At 31.9% G+C, this 21,714-nt stretch overlaps 2 protein-coding genes across 2 annotated transcripts; both read right to left on the bottom strand.

The window, feature by feature from the left end:
- Positions 1 to 5,353: 5,353 nt before the first annotated feature.
- LOC139500162 (ankyrin-1-like) lies at positions 5,354 to 7,084 on the bottom strand. The gene is made up of 2 exons (XM_071288902.1): positions 6,409 to 7,084; positions 5,354 to 6,294 (listed from the first exon to the last, which is right to left on the bottom strand). The coding sequence occupies exons 1-2, from the start codon at positions 7,082 to 7,084 to the stop codon at positions 5,393 to 5,395; spliced, it is 1,578 nt and encodes a 525-aa protein (XP_071145003.1). The 3' UTR covers positions 5,354 to 5,392.
- On the bottom strand, positions 7,085 to 20,476 carry LOC139500161 (uncharacterized). Its single transcript, XM_071288900.1, has 5 exons — positions 20,256 to 20,476; positions 17,030 to 17,253; positions 15,429 to 15,649; positions 13,549 to 13,741; positions 7,085 to 8,691 (listed from the first exon to the last, which is right to left on the bottom strand). Exons 2-5 carry the CDS (start codon positions 17,250 to 17,252, stop codon positions 7,085 to 7,087), a joined length of 2,244 nt encoding a protein of 747 aa, XP_071145001.1. The 5' UTR covers position 17,253; positions 20,256 to 20,476.
- Between the last annotated feature and the right edge of the window lie 1,238 nt (positions 20,477 to 21,714).

The raw sequence follows: 21,714 nt of genomic DNA, 5'->3' as shown, positions 1-21,714 counted from the left end.
TGCTTTGTGTAATTTATTTAGGGTCCAGTTTGTTGACCTATGTCCCCTAGCTAAGATTAAGCGTATTTCTGCGGGCAACTTGTTCAGAATAACTGGTACGAGTAATGCACTATAAGTGTCACCAGTTAGTGACTCTATATTACGTAAGTTTCAGTTTTGTCATAATAATTGCGGAGGCTTACTAAAGAATATATCAGCGGCTAAATATCAAATAGAGCTTGCCGGTATGTTTGTATAATAGTATGTATCTGTACATACCTCTCTTGTTACAACGAAATGGCTTTGCCGTAGCAAGTGTTTGTAATAGAAAAACATGATATGATGTGCAATACATCTTTCTGTAGGAAGGACTTTAAGAACATCGCTGATTGTTGGATTTGTGTGAATAGATGTCTCATATCAATTCCAAAATGATTTCCAATTTAAAATACTCTCGCCAAAAGTAGGTAAATTCAACTATGGTAATTTATGGTACTGATTATTTGCGCTCTAGAAGATGAATGTCAACTTGGCATATACTTAACCGGGTTCGTTGTAGGAACAATCTCTGATATAGCGGGGTTACTAGTATAAAACGATGATCTATTTGATTGTACATCAGATGTCGTCGTGAAACAATTGTGTACAATTGAGGGGAGTCGCTTGCAGGTACACTATTGCATTATGTGAATTCATAGTATGTATTGGTATATCAGCGGGAGAACATAACTAGCTTGAAAACGGTAATATTGACGGGTAAATTATGACTTTTTGACTGTGAGGATTGCATGAGTTTTCTAATTTGACGGAGTGTCCTCATCTATTTGCTGAATTTCATCCACCGCGTCTTCATCCGAGCTCACTTCCACAATTTTATTATTTAAATCTTATAGAATGTCTTCTTTCTGTAACATTGAATCGAAAACTGCTGTGTGACTTCCTCAACTTCTATTTCGGAACTGTCTCTAAAGTATCTATTTTCTTGTTTGTTAGACTTTGTCTTTCATTTGGGCCGATTGTGTACAGGTAAATTATATTGTTATACCCCATTTATTATGTCCTATTTATGCGCATTATGTTTTCTGGCCTGTGCGTCCGTTCGTCCGTCTGTCCCGCTTTAGGTTAAAGTTTTTGGTTAAAGTTTTTTGTCAAGGTATTTTTTTATAAAGTTGAAGGCCTATCAACTGAAAACTTAATACATGATATGGTACTTCTAATTATAATGCCAAATTAGAGTTTTGATTACAATTTTACGGTCGGCTGAACATAGAAAGGAATAGTGCGATTGGGGCATTCGTGTACTATGGACACCTTCTTGTTTTATATATCATATCATATTTTTTAGCCAGTTGTAAATATGTTATGAATTATTTTAAAGCACCCCAAAAAGATCACTATAAACGTAAAACAATGAATTATTATCTGTTCTTGCCGAGTATTTATATGCCACACATCTGTTGTACTTGCCAACAACGAAGTCTATCTTTTTCTTTCTCGTGTCAAAACGAAGTTATCGAACAATATGACCAAAACTATTTTAAAACATAAGGGAACATAAAGAAACACTGTTTATATCCATATATGACCAGTATATACTCTAGGTTAACTGCATGTACATGTATTTTTTTTTTAAATCAACTAAAATCTCGTACGCCTGTGTAACTTTACGCTGGTATATTTTAATGTCTTACGCTTATAATTTGAACTTATGTGATTTCCTAAATTGCATATTCAGAAGATTAAGCCGACAAACAATAATTTCTAGAGGTTTCGATATATTGGTAACGTATGCATGTTTAAAAGATTAACTTATTTCTTGATGGTTTTCGTAAAATAATGTCCGATCGTGCAATGAAATTATAATTTATTTGCATTGCTTATTAAAAAAAATAAAAAGAATAATACTAAAAATAAAATTACGACAAACATTTGACAAAGGTTCATTGTCGTTTGTCAATTGTTTCATTTCAAATTGTCTTAAGAAGAAATGATAAATATTTCGCTTGATCTCACTGAAGCTTACAGCTAATTTCCTAATACATACATGTATAGAGCAACACTTTGATTAACTTCTTTGCTTTGTTTGTATAATTTTTAAAATTAAATTGGGATAACAGGTGTACATACCTATCTATGAAGATGTCAATCTTAATAACAAAGTCTGAATAAACATTTATACAAACAAAGCAAGGAAGCCAACCAAAACGTTCTCTACAAGCATTCGGTTATTATCTGTAAGGCAAAACATATTAATAAAATTAATACTCAGCAAAGTGAATTAAAATTTAAAAAATCGGATTTTAAAACGAAATTGTTGTAAATTTAACTTATTACAAAAACAATTGCTCAAAGAATAATATGCAACATAAAATTTTAACTTTTACATGTATTAACAATGATTAAGCTACAATGACCGGAAAGATTGAAAACAAATCTCGATTTCAATGCCGACAACAACCTTTTATTTGTTTCAATTTCCAAAATGATCAATTTAGATTCATTGTATTTGATCCTGCTTGGAGAAATCCTACTTTGCAATTTCAACGGAAAACACGTTAGGTAGTAATAACTGGGATTGTATTTCATGGTAGGCTAAATGGCTGTATAGCATTTTAGAATCAAACACTTTCAATTCAAATATTATACCTATAATATTAATTTTTTATAACTTAAATATTCAGAAATAATGAATTCACAAACTAAATGGAATAATTTCTATTGCGGTTCGTCTTAGCCGGGGAAAACAATGGTATAAAGAAGTCCATCCAGGCGTAAAAGGTTATTTCAAGCATGTTTTTTTCATTCCTACGGATTGTGTTTCTGAAGGTTAATATTGTGCGGCAACAACGATATCTGATACTGATACATTCATTTAATTTCTTGTATTACCGGATAATAAAGTAGGTGAATATAGTTGTTATTCTTGGAAATTTAAGAAGTGGGATTCAAACATCCAATTTGCGATTTTTTTCAAATAGTGTGCCAGCATGGAAAGCTTGTACTATGACGTCGGATTCAATGTTCCGGAAAAAGACAACTCTTTTCTTCAAACGAACGGGAAAAAGACATGAAAATTATTTACATCTTTTTTTAAAGGTCGGTGACATACACTGTTTTTCCTTTATTTTGAAGAGTGCACTTTCCCCCTTAGAATTATTATAAAGAAATCATTTATAGATATTTTTTAATACTAGAAACGTTTTTTCAATTTTACGTTTTAATGTTGAAGGGAATGAAATAAATCATATTTTTAAAGATCAAAACAATGAGAGTCTTAAACTCTTGAACCTGTATTTGATAGAAACAAATCTACTGCTCAACATAATAAGAATTATTCTAGGTTTCATAGAAAGGAATTTTTTTAAAGATTAATAGATGACAAGTAAATATCATGTTAATATTCGAGAAAACACGAAACTGAGATCGACAAAACTAAGTCGGTGACCCCCATTTTTTTCATCATATTTCGTTCCTCAAAACATTAAATACCTTCACCCACAATTTAAAGGAAAAATCACTGGTAGAACAGAAAAGGCTGTTTGGTATTTAATTGTTTTTATTCAGGAGTCACTTATAAGTATGTTGTAGTCGAAACTGGCAAAGGGCTTCAAAAATTATCAGCCTGGTATCTTATATATTTTTTTTGTATAAAAATTGACCCAAAGCAGACATGTTTAACCCCGCCACAATATTTATGTATGTGCCTGTCCCGAGTCAGGAGCCTGTAATTTAGTGGTTGTCGTTTGTTTATGTGTTAAATATTTGTTTTTCGTTACCTTTTTTTTATATAAATTAAGGCCGTTAGTTTTCTCGTTTGAATTGTTTTACATTGTCATATCGGGGTCTTTTATAGCTGACTATGCGGTATGGCCTTTGTTCATTGTTGAAAGCCGTATGGGGACCTATAATTGTTAATGTCTGTGTCTTTTTGGTCTCTTGTGGACAGTTGTCTCATTGGCAAGCATACCACATCTTCATTTTTAAATTACGTTATTTCTTGACAATTGAAAAACGCCTTTTAATCTTAAGACAGTCAAACTCCCATAACAATAGAAAGAGTGTGTTAAATTTAACTATTCCATCAATTGTGCATAGTCCCCAGAAAATGAATTTAGGCAAACACAAGAAATGGCATAACTTTTGAAAAATGGACTGAAATTTCTAAAAGTATCGCAATTATAAAACGACAATGATTTTTTTGTAAAAGTTGCCTATATTTATTATTTTTGGGATTAATGAAGATAATGGCGATGTGTAACAAATACATATCTAAAATATAATCGTTACAGTATCGTAAGTCCGAAACAAAGTAGCCAAACATTTTCAATCTCTATAAAGGGGCTTTCTTTCGTCAATTATAATGCTGTGCTTTAATAACATGATAACTCGTTAAGCGGTGATAGACGGACGAATTATGGTATATCAGTCATTTCAAAACGTTTCCTTCACTATGGGATGAACATTTGTGTTTGTGTGTACAATAAAAGTTCACATTTTTCTGTGTCCGACCGTATCCTCAAAAATAATGTGTTCCAAACTTCATGGTCAGAGGAATACGTTATCGTGTTGAAAATCATTATAATTCTCAATGCCAAATCTTAAAAAGATGAAGAATGTCACGACACCCCAAGGTATTGTATCATATAACCACCATAAGAAATGTATTGTAGACTATGTCAACGGACACCAACTTGACTACAAAATGAACTGTTGTACTATTATCAGAGAAACCGCTAACTAAAGGTAAAAAAAGGTTCAACTCCACATCACTTTTATTTGAGAAACAATACTTTATAACACAGTTTTAAAGTATATTCGTAGCAAGCTATAACCAATTTTGACGCTCTTTAAGAACTGAATTGTACTAACTATGAATTTTTGTCGATGCATAATACCTGTTCAATGAATTTATTACCCAATTGTTGATTATCATCTTGAAAGGCAAATTAAACTATTGATATACTATTATAGAAATAAATTAAAACTTTTGTTTTCAATTTTATAAGTTCACTATACAAAAATAAAAATAAAAATGAATCAACTGCAATTATTTTATATACAAATTTTATAAATAAACAAAAAGAGCCACACTTATTATGTAAGGGTCTCAAATTATTGCTAAGTTATAACTTCAGTTCATTTCGTTTGTTCGACTTCATATTTAGGACAGTTGAACACAACTTAGATTTTAACAATAAAGACTTAACAATATAACCAAGTTAAAGGTATCAATATTCAAATTTCTTGCAATTCTTATATGCACAAATGCTCATTGAACTGAACATCGTTTTCGTCTTTTTCATTCTGTGTTTTGTACATCACTGTCGCTAAAAATGGCTCCATGGCTAACAAGAAGATCAGTGATGTCATCAAATTTATTTTGGGTAGCGTAATATAAAGGTGTATGTCCGTTTCAATCATTAAGATTTACAGTTGCATTATTTTTCAATAACAATTCAGTAATACGCAAATCTCCGGAGGATGCTGAAACCAGCAGAGGTGTCCAGCCTTCTTGAGATTGAACTTGGGCTGCCTTATTAACTTCTACTTCACGTGTCAGCAACAATTCGATTACATCATTACATTTTGTTTGACAGGCTATATATAAAGGCATTCTCCCATTTCTGTCAGGGAGATTTACTGCTGCATCATCTTTGAATAACAGTTTTACTATATTGCAATTACCTTCGGAACACGCTACGTGAAGCGGAGTGAAGCCCCCCTTGTCACAATAATTAATGGAAGCACTGTGTTTTAATAGTAATTTTACTGTGTCTTCATTACCTTCTTGACAAGAAAGATGCAATGGTGTTTTACCATATTTATTGAAATGGTTTACTTCTGCAGAACTGTTTTCACAAAGATATGCAACTATTTCATGATGGTTGGCACGCGAAGCAATATGTAATGGAGTCCATCCAGTTTCCTCACATTTGTTTATGTCAGCCTTATATTTGACCAACATTTTGACTGCTTCTAAATGATTATTTTCACAAGCGAAATAAATCGGTGTCATTCCATTATTCATTTGAAAGTTTACATCTGCATCATGGTCCACAAGCATTTTAATGATATTTGTATTTTCATCTTCAGCGGCAGAGTGAAGTGACGTTCGGCCATTTTCATCACTGTAATTTACATCTGCATCATTTTCAAGTAATACTAAAGTTGTTTCTTTATATCGATCGTTACAAGCTAAAAGTAATGGAGAGTTTCCAGTTCCGTTAACTTTATTAACTACTGCACCCGCTTTAATTAGTAGTTCTACAATACTTGTGTTACCTTCTTTACAAGCCAAATGTAATCGTGATTCGCCTTCTTAGTCAATAAGGTTTATTACTGCAGAACTGTTTTCACAAAGATACGCAACTACTTCCGTATGGTTGGCATGCGAAGCAATATGTAATGGAGTCCATCCAGTTTCCTCACATTTGTTTATGTCAGCCTTATATTTGACCAACATTTTGACTGCTTCTAAATGATTAGTTTCACAAGCTACATGAACTGGTGTCATTCCATTATTCATTTGAAAGTTAACATCTGCATCATGTTCCATCAAAATTTTAATAAGATCTATATTTCCGTCTTCAGCAGCAATGAATAGTGAAGTTCGAGCATTTTCATCATGATTGTTTACTCCTGCGCCATTTTCAAGTAATACCACAGCTGTTTCATTATGCCATCCTTTACAAGCTAAAAGTAAGTTTCCATGTTCGATAACTTTATTATCAATTGCGCCCATTTCAATTACTAGTTCTACAATATTTGTATTTCCATTAGAACAAGCTAACTGAAACGGGGTTAATCTCTTTTCATTGCAATGATTAATGGAAGCACCATGTCTTAATAATAATGTAACTATGTCTTCATTGCCTCTTTGACAAGCAAGATGTAATGGCGATGAGCCTTTTTTATTCGAAAGGTTTATTCCCGCAGCATTTTGATCACATAGATACGCAACTACTTCCTTATAGTTGGAATAAGAAGCAGTATGTAACGAACTCCATCTACTTTTCTCACGTATGTTTATGTCAGCCTTATAACTAACCAACATTTTAATGGCTTCTAAATGGTTTTCCTTACAAGCTAAGTACATTGGCGTCATTCATTTATTCATTTGCTTGTTCACTTTTGCTTTATGCTGAACTAGTAGTTTGATAAGGTCGGTATTTCCATCACACGCTGCCATGTGTAGTGGAGACCAACCATATTTATCACAGCTATTTACATTTGCTTTCCATTTTAACAATATTTCAACTACCTGTACATATTCATTATTACAACTGCAGAGCAGAGGAGTATATTCGTCATAGTCACTCTGATTAATTTTAGCACTGTTACTAAGCAATAGTTGTGCAATTTCATGATGACCATTCATGGAAGCATAGTGTAAAGGAGTCCTATTTTTATCATCAAGTGAGCGTATCTGTTTATTATCATTTTCGAGTAAATATTTAGCGATATGGTAATAACCTTTGGCCGCAGTGACATGCAATGGAGTTGTGTAATCAATTCTTGATGAAGGCAATTTCTTATGGGATTTTCCCAAGTATTGAATTAATAAATTTCTATATTTTTCAAATTTCATTTGAATGCTTGCAAAAACCTCCCAGTTATGCCCATTTTCAATGTCTTTCAATATACGTTCGAAATACATTGTTTCTAATTCGTTTGCAATCATTATGGTACAGTCGCCGTGTTGTTCATTGAGAGAAATTAACTGACACCTACTACTTATGAACGCCGATTCTCCGTGTCTTAAAACACAGCGAATCAAAACATTTCCTACGCTGTGAGAAACAATGTCAAAAATTTTATCATGTTTTGTACAGAATGTAGATTCTGTTTCTTCAAGATACATATTTTTTAAATGTTGAAGTCTTAACAAAATTGAAGTTTTTGACGGACATTTTCTGATATCCAATTCATCAAATAAATCTTGTAATATTCTATCGTATTTTTCCTTTCCAATCTGAAGACCGTCTTTCTCGATCGAGTTACTAGATAAAACCAAGAGTGATAGACCTATAAACGATAAATCCCTTTCACTTTTAAAGTTGTCAATTTCGTTTTCTATAAACTGATTAGGGTTTTGAAAGAAATCAGCATTGTCCATATTCTTTTCTTTAAACATAACACAAAGTAAAGGAAAAAAGTTGTACATCATAAAAGTTTCGTCATTCAGGTGACTAACAATGTCGTCAGTTAAATACAATTTACTGATTTCTTTTCTTTCAGATAACGACAAATTAATTTCATCTGACTGCAAGTTAAATTGTTCAAATGATTGAGAAGATAAGCTGTCTCTAACATTGTCATATAAATAGGATCTACATGTCACCAAAACTTTAAGGATTTTGTTGTTCAATAACATCTTTATACGTCTTGTCTCAGATTCCCAGCAGTTAAGGTTGAATTCATTCAAAGAATATTTACCGAAAACATCATCAAAAACAAAAAGTTGTTTAGCATTTGAATTTGCCAATTTCATCAGTTCTGATGGTAACCATATTGGTACAACTGTGTAGCCTTCTGTTTCTTGCATGTATATGGCTACATGATAAGCAATTACAGATTTGCCAGACCCGGGAACACCTGTTATAATATTGCATTGCTTGTCTTTGACCACTTTGATTAATCTGTTAGCAGCTTCAGTCACATAGAACGTCTCTAATTTCTTTTTCCAATCTGAGATTTCTTCTGTTTGGATATCTGAAATGTGCATGTAAATATTAATACTAAACCATATAATGGTGACTATAATTTTAAAGATCAACGACTGTATGAATTCATTGGTTATTGAATTCCACATTTCGGAATATGAAAAATAATGTCATAGATGTATACCCTTAAACATTTGTCTAATAATTTGATAATATATTTGTTTAGAATTTAAAAGATTATTAATTTGGTGAAACGACTATTTTTAAAACACGTATTTGGTATTATTTGTTTTGGTCTTTAGACATTCCTGGGTTTTACAAATTTTGCTGCGAGCGTTCCTGATGAAGGTAAATGCCTATTGTTTCACACAAACCAACTCATAAATAAAAGCCTAAGTATAGCGAAGGACGGACACACACAAGGACACACACATGAAACGCAAACACAACATCTGTATTATAGTAAAAAAAAGAAATAATTCATTATAATAGATGAAAAGCCTACTTGATATCATGTCATTCAAAATATATAGTTAATTGATTGTTTTTCTTGGAAAACTCATGACCTTCTAATTGATAGTTTGTGTTCCTTAATTTGTAGATATATGATAGATATGTCTTAAAGAAATACAAAATGAAATAACTTTCTTCTCGGACCTTCTATTGGAATTTTTCGATAGCACTACTTAGGTTTACTCATCCCGTAATTATGATCGTTATTCAAAGCTTGACTTTATTCAAAGCTTGACTTTCGGCCTCTTTTACTGATGTACTTTTAATCAATATGATATTATTATTTAAAGAAAGGTAAAAACCTCTCCACACTTCTTATTTCCGCAAATCGAAAGTCAACTTCAAAATTAATCACATTTCACAATTGTGTAAAAGATCCAATTCCTCTGCTGCTAGATTGTTCAATATGATATTATTATTTAAAGAAAGGTAAAAATCTCTCCACACTTCTTATTTCCGCAAATCGAAAGTCAACTTCAAAATTAATCACATTTCACAATTGTGTAAAAGATCCAATTCCTCTGCTGCTAGATTGTTCAACAAAAACGTACGTGGATATCAACAAATATCCCCGTGCAAAACCAGAAAATGACAAACTCGATCCAGATTATCTTCAGATAAAACAGTTCAGTCGTCAGTCAACAGAAGATTTTTTTCTCTCCGCTTTTCATATGACATCACTTGAAAAGCCCTTTTCTGGGATTAAAAAACAACATTCAAGTACTCGCAAAGCGTTTTGTGTTCGTATCGCCCGCCAAAGCAGCCACTTTGTGGTGGTGGTATGACGTAAACATTACATGGAAGTCGTTTAGAATGAAATCATACATGCTACTTCATACCTAACGCTACACAAAGAGTCATAAATTAAATTATCATGTCACTACATTAATTCACATTAAGGCGTCATCAGAAAATTAAAAGGTCCCCACTATGTATTGGTTTACTACACAACACACAAAAAACGTAGAATATCGTTTCATTCCGGCATTTCGTAAGTGTTATACTACTAATATTTCTATGCCTTTAACGAGTGCTTTAACTACTATCAAATACATATAAACCATTATAGGTCAAAGTAAAACCGTTAACACGGAGTCCTGGCTCACATCGAACAGCAAGCTATAAAGGGTCCCAAAAATAAACTAGTGTAAAACCATTTAAAAGGAAAACCAACGGTCTAATCTATATAAAAAAACTTGATTTTCGTAATAAAACATTTGAAAACAGAGGAATAAACCATTTTTGTAGTGTAAAAAGTTCTTTGGATAATTCAGATAAATAATTATTGCGTGAATTGTGGGGTTTGTGATTTGGTTGGTAGGTTTGATTTTTGCTCTTTTTATAGTACACTACTTCCATACAATAAAAAAAGTGTTCCTGTCCTATTAAATGGTCGATTGATAAATCAGGTGGAAAAGTTAACTGCTGCAATTCATATAAAGCTTTTTGACTAATGATTAAGGTAGATATGCTAGATATACTAACTGGAAGGTAAATAATTTTCTCCCTGTCACCATTAATGTATATTTCGGCGATAAAGTTTATCGACAACTAGTAGGTATTTTTATGTGGACCAATTGTACCTCTTTAAAGTCATATGAAACGAGTGAGTGGTGAAAAATAATGTTTATCCAATTCCTGAACCAATTCATGTATTTATCATAAACTTAGTCCTCTGTGCACGAATTTCTCATTTTTTTACGCAAATGTATCGTTTATTCGTCAATTTTTTTCTCTCTCTGTCTGTTATGATTTAACAAATATGACTGCTCATTAAATGCCGTGTTTTGAAGCCGAAGTTTACCGATTGTCACCTTATAGTAAACAAATAACAAAAAGCATGGGTATTGAGCACGTGTTTAACATGTACAATCAGATAATTGTTTATTTTAATGACAGATCCATGCCTATTGCGATCGCCGGATTTTTACGAGGAGGGTTACGCTCAGGTCACTAAGAATACGGAAAATATGTCGGCGAATTGCTTCCTGGAAGGAAGCAATTAAAATAAGTAAACTTCTTCTAAATGTGGACAAATTAAAGAATTTTCCTCAGAAAAAAGTATATGTACATAAGTTGTATAATGAAAACTATCTATTTAGTTATAAAAAACATATGCATATTTTTTTTTTTAATTTGAGGTTTCTTATGAATTCAAGGTAGCTCAATACAAAGATTTTATTCCTCCAATTCCCCAGTTTCAAAATGCTTTAACTTTTTTTATAATGCTTGAAAATTTATAAAAAGTGGTACTTATGGATTTCTTACGAATTACTTTTTCAAATTAATACAATGTAAGCATTATTAAACAATAATGTAATCGATAATAATGTTAACTGTGTCTACAAATTTTACAAGGAATTTCCACTTTCAATTGAAATTAGCTTCTTCATGGTTACCCCCTGAGGGTTGATTTTATTGTATGTTGTTCCTAGAGCCATTATCTACAAAAGCATGTGTCAGATTTTGGAAAGAATATATAGATCAAATTTTGCACCTATTCAAACATTATCTACTCTTATGTGGTAAGGATATTTACACTAATTACAGATTTATGAGAGAATGGAATACAATAGCGATAATTTGAAACACCTTTTTGTAGTACCTGCTGTGTTGATTCACATCTCGTTAAAAATGTCCTGTATAGTTATAGAGATGAAAGAGCTAAATTCATTCAAGTGAACTGACACAGATCTTGCCATTATTGCATAATAATTGATTACATAATGATTGCATAACAAAAATATTGCATTCATTTTAAAGATGAATCTTTTATATATATATATATATATATATACCTCTTTTATTAATTCAAATGCATTCTTAAGAAAGTTACAGCATTTTAAAGGTTGGAGATTGGAAGTAAAAAAATATTTGTATTGTGCTTCCTTAATAGCAGACTTGTTCCTTTACTGAATCACAGTTTATTTGCAAACTTAGTAAAGAACCGTCTAAATTCCATTTAATTGATAAAGTCAACACTAACCGCCATCTTGATGAGATTTTTTCGTTAAATAATGATGAACTCTCAAACTTTACTGCTGAAATTTACCCAAATGAACTTACTTTAATTTAAATAAATCTGATATCAACAAGCATAATTGTCCTTTCCGAGATTTAGATAATTCAGTATAACACCAAAAACTCTACACAAAAATGTACGACAAAAGGAATGATTTGGGTCCCTATTGTTAATTTTTTTTTTTGGCGGAAATATTCCTTTAGTACCGTCTTACGGTGTCATTTGGTGTCTGTAGTGACGTTTTAGGAATCTAATGAGCGTAATCTATGTATAACTAGTAAATTATTAAGCCAGTAATTTCGTAACCACAGCAAACTTAAAACTGTATCTTATTTTGTTTATAGATACAAGGATCTGGTCTGCCAGTTTGACTTTACCTGTAAAACACTATTTCAAACGGTATATCATATTCTAGATTTCACAGTGATGTTATAAAACGAGCCCGGAAATTAAGATATGATCCAGGTAAACTAATCAATACTATAAATAAACTTATTCTAAGAGGTTACCTTTCGACACTGTTATTTTAAAAATCTTTGAATATTATTTTATTGGTGTAAAGATTGATTTTGTTGTCAATTAATTTAAACCATACTAAATATTATACATATAAAATTCCACGGTGCTACAATATGTCGATACTAATAGTTTGACATTGCACAAGGTCATGTTTTTCTCTGACTGTTTATGACGTCTTTACACTAAATCATTTGAATGTTGGATATTTACTGATTGATATTTTGGTCTAAGATACATGTACATGATTATATACTATAAGATATATTTTCGTTCATCTATAATACCATATCTAGGTTAGGAATTGTATATTGCTGTTATCCAAACAGCACGGTCGATAACTAATCGGGTAATGCTTCGTCAAGTGCAAATCACAACATGTATGTTCCTTCATAGGAACAGGCATACTCCGAGTTCATTTACCAAAAACAAAGTGTCCCTTGTGCACAAGAATACCGTTTTAGGAAACAAACAAGTAATGATGTGTTTCTGTTTTGAAATATTTTCTGTCGACTGCTCAATATCTTGTATACCCCTATTGTGTAAATATGCACCTTAAAAAAATTAATGTCGATCAATCAATGTAACGTATAAGGACGATAAAGGACAATTAAACGTTTGGTTGATTGCATAAAAACTTGGCTGATTAGGAAGACCGAACGTTGAATTTTTATGTTTCATATTTTGTGGGTCATAGACTTGTTTGCGGTTCAGTGAAGTATCATGAACATCTTTTTTTCAAAGTGTAGAAACAATGAGTGATCAAATTGATTGCATCCTCTTTGAACGAATAAAAGAAATATTTTCTACATATATCCTTTTCAATTCATCTAATGTATGCTCTTTGAAAATTACCTTCTATATTCTGCCTTTCAACGTTCAAGATTTCAACTTGGGCAACAAGTTCTTCCTGTTGCTGTTTCATTTCTTCCATTTGTTTTTCCTTCTTGACAAACTCTACGTAGATATTATGGACCGAATGATCTATGTCAGCATCTTTTAATGTCTTGCAATCTGATTTCATAGAAGGGCAGATAATTTCTATTGCCTGAAATAAATGAAGATTTTTCAGTGCTACTTGCGTTTGTACATATTAGGAAAACACAATAGTATATTAGGTGAAATCAGTGACCATTGCATCCATTATAGACCATGTTTAACGATTTAGAAGCTTTGCCGAAAGTCATATACCCCAGAGTGCGTAAAATTTGTCTACTTTAGTCCTATTATAAAATAGGTTTATATATTTTATCGGTAATAGTATTGCATACGAAACAAAACAATGTACAGAATGATACATGTATATATTCTAGAATTTCTTTTAGAAAAACGATTGCTTTTTTTGCGTGTGCTTCCTTCATTCTATAAGAACATAGCAAGATTAAGGCTCTATTGTTATGAAGTCAAAAACACAAAAAAAAATTAACACCATGGAAAATTCAAAACGAAAAGTCATTTCTCAGATGACAAAATCAAAAGCTCAACACATTAAATGAATAGAAAACAACTGTCCATTTTCTAACTTAGTACATGCATTTCCTCATGTTAAAAATGTTGAATAAAAGTGGTTTTATAGTTAACAAACCCCTCACCTGTATGACATTTGCATAGAATTCCGTTATATTGACAACAATGTGTGGGCAAAATAAACAGACATAAGGGACTAGTTACCGTAAAGAAGACGACTGGTGCTACGTAGTTGTTTGTTAATCTATATCACTCGTGCTTTAAACGTTTAGTTTTGGTTTAAATATTTGTATGAAATACTATTCCATTTTATGTTGGTATTTATCGTCCCCCCTTGCTGCACTTGTGTGTCTACTCAATCAAAATATGCCTGTATTGGTCATATTATATTTGTTCCTTGTGAATTCGGACTCTTTCATTTAATATTCAATTCTAGCTTATGTAAAATGTCTTTCAGTTTATGAATGTTATACAGTATATCAAATCTATTGATGTTCAATTCATTCCTGCATTTACTATGCATTTCTAATCATTAGGGAAATGTGCTATATTGCGGGTTTCAGGGTAATCATATTCATCGGCAAATACACCTCATATAATGTCACATCAAATGTAATTAATTAATCATGTTATTTGTTTTAAATTTATCTCTTTCAAGTACCTTTAATTAGAATTGTACAAAATAATGGGTTTTTTTCAATTGTTTATGGGGTCTGTACGCCTAATCCGTTTGAGATGTCCTAATTACTATTGAAAGGTGGTAAAGTATTGCTGATTTTAAATTGAAATTAAGTTTTGGTGTTGCTCTCAATAAACGATATTACTCTTAGATCGATAATTTTTGTCTGTTTTTTTAGTGCAAGTGATTTTTCTGAGTGGTGCATATCTAAAGTCAAACTATTTTCACCTGATTTTGTAAATTGATGTGTTTAAATAACTGTACTGTACTATACTAGAGTGATTGGGTGCCCCCAACAACATTTAAAATGATTGTATTCGTATGTGCTAAGTTCGCTACAAAAGAGACTACATACAAATGGTTGCCTTTTGATGTTGCCTTCCTTTACATTTTTCGGATTTTTTAAAGACTTTTATAGCTTGTAAAGGGGGATGGCAATGCTCGTTTTTGAAAGCAGCCATTTTGCGACCAATAGTTGTTATAAAGGTTGCATTCTCGAATTTTAAATTAGTTGTGTTCAAATTATGGATGATTTTGCAATCGGTGTGAATAGTTTGTAAATATCCTTAAACGTTTGAGTGCCTCTTACCATAGACACTTCATCAAAGGTTTTACTGAAATCTGAGTCAGACATCGCACCAGAGTCAGAATGGGCAACTTGATTCCGGTAAAACTTTATCCTAGATACAGCCGCTCCTTCACTGAAGTCAGATGGTTGTGGTAGCTGGTCCTGAATTGCTATTTTTGTCAGGTTTCGAAGAAGACACACCATCAATGTTAGATCAAAATTACTGGAGTCTGGAAGGGAACCTAATAAATACGAAACAGAACTTTTATTTAATAGACATAAAATTTATATCGCATACATAATGAGGTGAGATTATTTTCAATTTGATTTACAGCTTTGATGGTCTCGTGGTAGTGGAATCGTCTTGAGTGCAGCAAGTCGTGTTTGAAGTGACGTTATAGAAGAGTATGTACGTTATGTATATTTGTTAATTCTAAAACCTGTATCTCGAAGTTTTTTGAATTTTACTTTTCGTCTGCATTATTGTACAGCTACAATGTCATGAATGTATGGTTTTGAAGTTTGGTTGCACCTGCAGTCAATATGGAACTTAAAGGACAGCTAGTTTATTCTAATAATTACGTTGATGTTTGTTTTAGAGTCGGTAAATTAAGATACAATCCATGTTAACTTAAAGATCTGTTCAATAAAATGATTTTAAAAGACTATGGATTAAACCTTGTGATGAGATCTTGGAATAGTTTAATGTTAGCTGTTATTAGCTTTATATTAGTTTTCCTGACAGAGATAGAGGCTAAAAGGGGGATATTAAACCAAGAGTTTCAAGTAGTGAAGTTGAAATCGGACCTTCGTAAATTGAAATGACACCATCATGAGTTGACCGTTATGGATTTGTCCCAATATCGTAACTACAATTTTGTTCCCTATTCCTTGAATGTGATCTACCAAATTAGACTTATCAACAGGTTTGTACTTTCATTAGCACCACGATGGGTACAACATGTGAAGCAAAATCTGCTTACCTTTCAGGAGCACCTAAGATCATCCTCAGTATGTTGATTGGGTTAGTGTTGCTCAGCATTTGGTTCTCTGTGTTGTGTTGTGTGTACTGTTATTTCTCTGTTTGTCTATTTCTTTTTTAGCCATGGGGTTGTCAGTTTATTTTCGACCAATGCGTTTGAAAGTGCCTTTGGCTTCATACGCATTGCTTTCAGTAACAGAATATATATGGACCAAAAAATACAAATTGATACTATCTTTTCTTATTTATTGGAATTTCTTATCATAGTGTCTTCAAAAGATAATTTCCTGTCAAATGGAAGATACTGGTTCAAAATGAAGTGGAAATCAGGTTTTTAACAGTTACATATGTATCTGTCAAAGACGCAATCATGCAATAGTTTCTTTGCTTTTTTACGTTTAATAAGCAACATGACGGATCGAGCGAAAACCCATGTTTTTGTCAGTTTTGTTTTTTGTCTTTATCTTAAGGTTTGTACATAGAATTGCAGACTATTTTTTTTATCATTTCCTTTCAAACTTTTATTTTTATAATTCTCGTTTTGACCTCAACTATATGACTGGTTTGCTTCTTTTTGGTTAATTGGAAGAGGACCAAATGTAAATATAAACAAGTACATCCTACATGTAAGTATATTCACCTGAAGGAAACAACAAGTTCCACTGCGTCTGTGTAATGACATGTTTCTTTTTCAACTTATCAAGTTTACTCCTGTTCTTTGACAGCACTGATGTCAACCCACTTGGATTAAACTCCCTATCAAATAAGATTCTAACAGCCTTTGGTGAATGTCTTATCAACAAATTGGCGACTCTAAGAAAATTAATTTCCTCTTTTGATATTGCTGATAACGCAGATGCCATTCTAAAAGACATTAAATAAAAAAATGATAATCTTTAATACAAGTTTTATTGGCATTTTTACAGATGTTCCTTTTTACTTCTTGGTTTTTATTCTTTATATGTATTATAACTAATTTGTATTTTACATTTTATAGGTAAAAAACACGGACGGAGGCTGGGATGTATTCCTCATTCTTGGATTTTGAAGGAGCAGATAACGTTGGTCTAGATCTTTGATAAATTGTGAAAATTTTGAGAGTACATGTAGTATGTAATTTATGTATAAGACTTTTGATGTAAACATAGAAAATTGTTTGTTTTATCACAAATACGGCTGTAATTTCTCATAAATAACTTACTTGTGTTTAATTAAAAAAGAATCAACTTTGCCAAATACGGGGATATAACTTAGATAAATTATTTTTTATAATAGAAAGTGTTGTGAATTGACCTATTTTAATCTGTAGCAAGAAAACAAGTTCGTCGACCCCATTTTTCTTTTTCTTATTTGAAGGCATGTTATCTTCTCAAATCATGCCTTACAATTCCCATCAGGTGGTTTTCTTTTCATCACACAAGAATTGATTTTCCATGCACAATCTATACATAATCTGACAATTTTGCACAACCTGTAGCGTGAAAAAAAGTCCGGTGACCCATACTTTTTATTATATTATTGAAAAAAAAAACATGAATAAAACTTCATTTTGACAAATAATTTTTTTTTTATGTCTATTTAAATTATAGACACCCCAGCCACATTAATGATTAAAAGCAGGAGATATTCTTAACCTTTAATCCAATAGATGCAGATGTTTGATAATTTCTGTATAATTACTCTGCCACTTCAACTCTGTTTTCCAACACAAAAGTAAATATAGTTTCTTACATTGAAAATCTATTTGATAATCATTTGAGAAAATGATTCTTACATAGTTACTCTTGAATTATCGGATTTATCCAATCTCGATACTTTAATTATTAAAAGGCTCGGACTTAAAAAAAATCGACTATTTAACTATCTCAATTGGATAAATCCGATAACCCACGAGCAACTATGCAAGAATCTGTTTCTCGAATGATAAACAAATAAATTTTCAATGTAAGAATCTATTTTTGCTCTTGTGTTGGAAATTTAATATCTGCTTACAGAATTGTATGCTTTTTTTATATTGGCTCTCATACTGGTACTCTACTTCGGCCATAACAAGGTACATACAGTATAAGTTTAATCGTCAACAGATTACTAAAGTTATCAGTTATAGTCGCATACTTTATCTTGATTAATTTTACTGGCCAAACAAGTAACAAACGATGAATTGTTAATACAATAAATTTCGTTTTTTTCGGCTAAACGATTGCTTTAGAAATTGCCAAGTGATTGTACAGTCGGTTAGATTGTCAGACATTCAAAAAATGACGTTATTTGAATTAAAAAAAATATAAACAAAGAACATACTAGAAAGAGATAAAAGAGGGGCGAGAAAGATACCAGAGGGAAAGTCAAACTCATAGATCGAAAATAAAGTGAAAACGCAATGGCTAAAAATGAAAAAGACAAACAGACAAATAATAGTACACAAGACACAACAAAGAAAACTAAAGACTAATGCACAAAAACCACACATAAAACTAGGGGTAATCTCAGGTGCTCCGGAAGGGTAAACAGATCCTGCTCAATATGTGACACCCGTCGTGCTGCTTATGATATGGCTTACAAGATAAATAGTCTAATTCGGTAGGTCACGTTCGTGAAAAAAGAATGGGATTGTAATAACGACATAAGGACTATACCCGATATCATCTGTAAAATGGTTATTTCATAACGGTCAACCAACTCGTGACGGCGTCCTTAAAATTAACGAATGGATGAACTCAAATTCACCATTAGGAACTCTAGGTTTAATAGCTTCCTTTAAAATAGCAGCAACCCTCTATCAAGGAAATCATGATAGGATATACAAGCACGGGAATATAGTATCAATAGTCTAAAAATATTACAAATCTGGTAAATATTCTATTACGGTAGCTATAGGTCAAATTCGTGAAAATGGAAGGGGGTTGTAGTTACGACATAAGGAACATATCCGATATCATCTGTGAAACAGTTACCCCATAACGGAAACCAATAAGACAAGATACTCTATTGTGTAGAAAATGTAGAAGCAATACATTCATTTTTCATTTTCTATAACTTTTATATGTTTTCGTCTGCCAATGTTTACCGATTTTCTTGATGCTTAATAATTATACGGAAAACGATGGGATGGATCTGATTTTTATCATAACTATAAAACAAGAAGATGTGGTATGCTTGCCTATGAGACAACTGTCCATAAGAGACTAAAATAACACAGAAAATAACAAATAGAGGTCACAGTACGGCCTTCAACAATGAGCAAAGCACAAACCGCATAGTCAGCTATAAAAGGGCCCGATAAGTCAATGTAAAACATTTCAAACGACAACACGAACGGCCTTATTTATATATATATATAAAAAAATCCGAACGAAAAACAAATATGTAACACATGAACAAACGACAACCACTGAATTACAGGCTCCTGACTTGGGATAGACACATACATAAATAATGTGGCGGGGTTAAACATGTTAGCGGGATCCCAACCCTTCCCCTAACCTGGGACAGTGGTATAACAGTACAACATAAGAACGAACTGTAAAAATCAGTTGAAAAAGTTTGATTTATATGTACATGTAGATTGCAACTGAAGCATGCTATTTTTATCCCCTTGAAAGTCTGCCGAATGAATTAGATATACGAAAAACTTATACTTCCGTTCACACGTTTACAAAATGATCATAATGGTTGAGGACTATGGAGAGTGAAGTGAAGGTGACAGCAACTTAACAACATATTGCAAATCAAAGGTCGTCAACATAAGACAGGTGTTAATACAATATGTCAAGTTCTATTGTATAATTTAGTAATAAATGAATTTCACAAACTCAATGATACTCTATCTTTAACATCTTCTCCTACGTGATCATGTTGATACTTACTTTCTTGTCAAATTTTTTATTTACCTCTTTTTTTTTCTTCTTCTTCTTTTTTGTGTTAACTGTTAACTGTTGTTACACGCTAGCGGCGGCCATTTTAGTAATAAATCGGAAATTAAAGATGACCACTACCTGGTTGTTTTATGAAATACTCCTAGTATAAAGTTAGGGAAAAGAACAGCTTCCGCATACAATGTAATATATTCAAAATGGCGAACGGGAAATATTGACACTTAACAAAATGGGATGGAGTTCCATTTTACTTACTAACGGAAGCTAACGGATATGATAAATTAATGAATGAATAAAAATTAAGTACATCGTAACCCGTAGCATAACATGTAAAGTGAAGTGAACTGGACAGCAACTAAACAACACATTGAAAACAAAAAGTCCCAAACATTTCTAGATAGTGTCTTTAATATAAGACTGGTGTTAATTTAATATGTCAAGCTCTAAATTCTAAATTATCTATGAATGGATTTGACAAACTCAACGATATTCTATCATTAATTAATTTTTCTAATTGATACTTTTTTTTTGAGACAAATATTTTATTAGCTGTTTTTTTTTCTTCTTGTTTTTTATAGTGGTATCTGTTAACTGTTACCTAACGACAGTGCTCGTCATTTTAAGTATTGAATCGGATGTAAGAAATGATCACAACCTGATAGTATCTTATAATTCGATTATGTTCAGGAAAAGAACAACTCTCACATACCATGTCATTTTTGCAAAAATACCAATTTTATATACAATATATTTTTTATTGAGTTTTCCCAATGTTACCCTTCTAGATTTGTTAATGTTATAACATATTTATAAAATATTATACATTTATTTCCCGTACCTCAGGGAGATATATTCTTCCACGAATATTCACATTTTCACGAGGACTCTGTCCGAGGGACATATGATTTTTCGAAGGTGATCAAATCTTCATATCTCCCGAAGCAAAGGAAAATGAATGTTTGATTCCCCTGGCTATGCTTTGTCTACAATCAACACATTAGATATTATTTTTACCTGTGTATACATGTATATTTTTATGAACATATTTACATTTGTCAGCAGTAGACTATAAATAAATATAAATAACAAAAAAAAAACGAACTCCGATTAAAATTCAAAACAGGAAGTCCCTTATCCAATGGCACAATCAAAAGCTCAAATATATCAAACGAATGAAAAATAAATGTCATTTAACCGACCTGGTACAAACATTTCCTTTTGAAACATGATTTTATAGCTAGCTATTCAAGCGTCGCATTAAATTCCATGATATAGACAACAATGTGCGAACAAAAAAACAGATTAGATAGATAACCATATCAAAAATAGAGATACAACAGTCAGCATTGTGTTATAATCTTAATCATTTATCTTTGTTTTACTCGGTACTATCTTTTACATTTAGACAGACTTATTATCTATTTAAAACATGACAAAACCTAAATAGAAG

Source organism: Mytilus edulis, chromosome 13 (genome assembly GCF_963676685.1).
Source record: "Mytilus edulis chromosome 13, xbMytEdul2.2, whole genome shotgun sequence".
NCBI lineage: Eukaryota > Metazoa > Mollusca > Bivalvia > Mytilida > Mytilidae > Mytilus > Mytilus edulis.
This window is presented reverse-complemented; position numbering and strand designations above follow the sequence as displayed.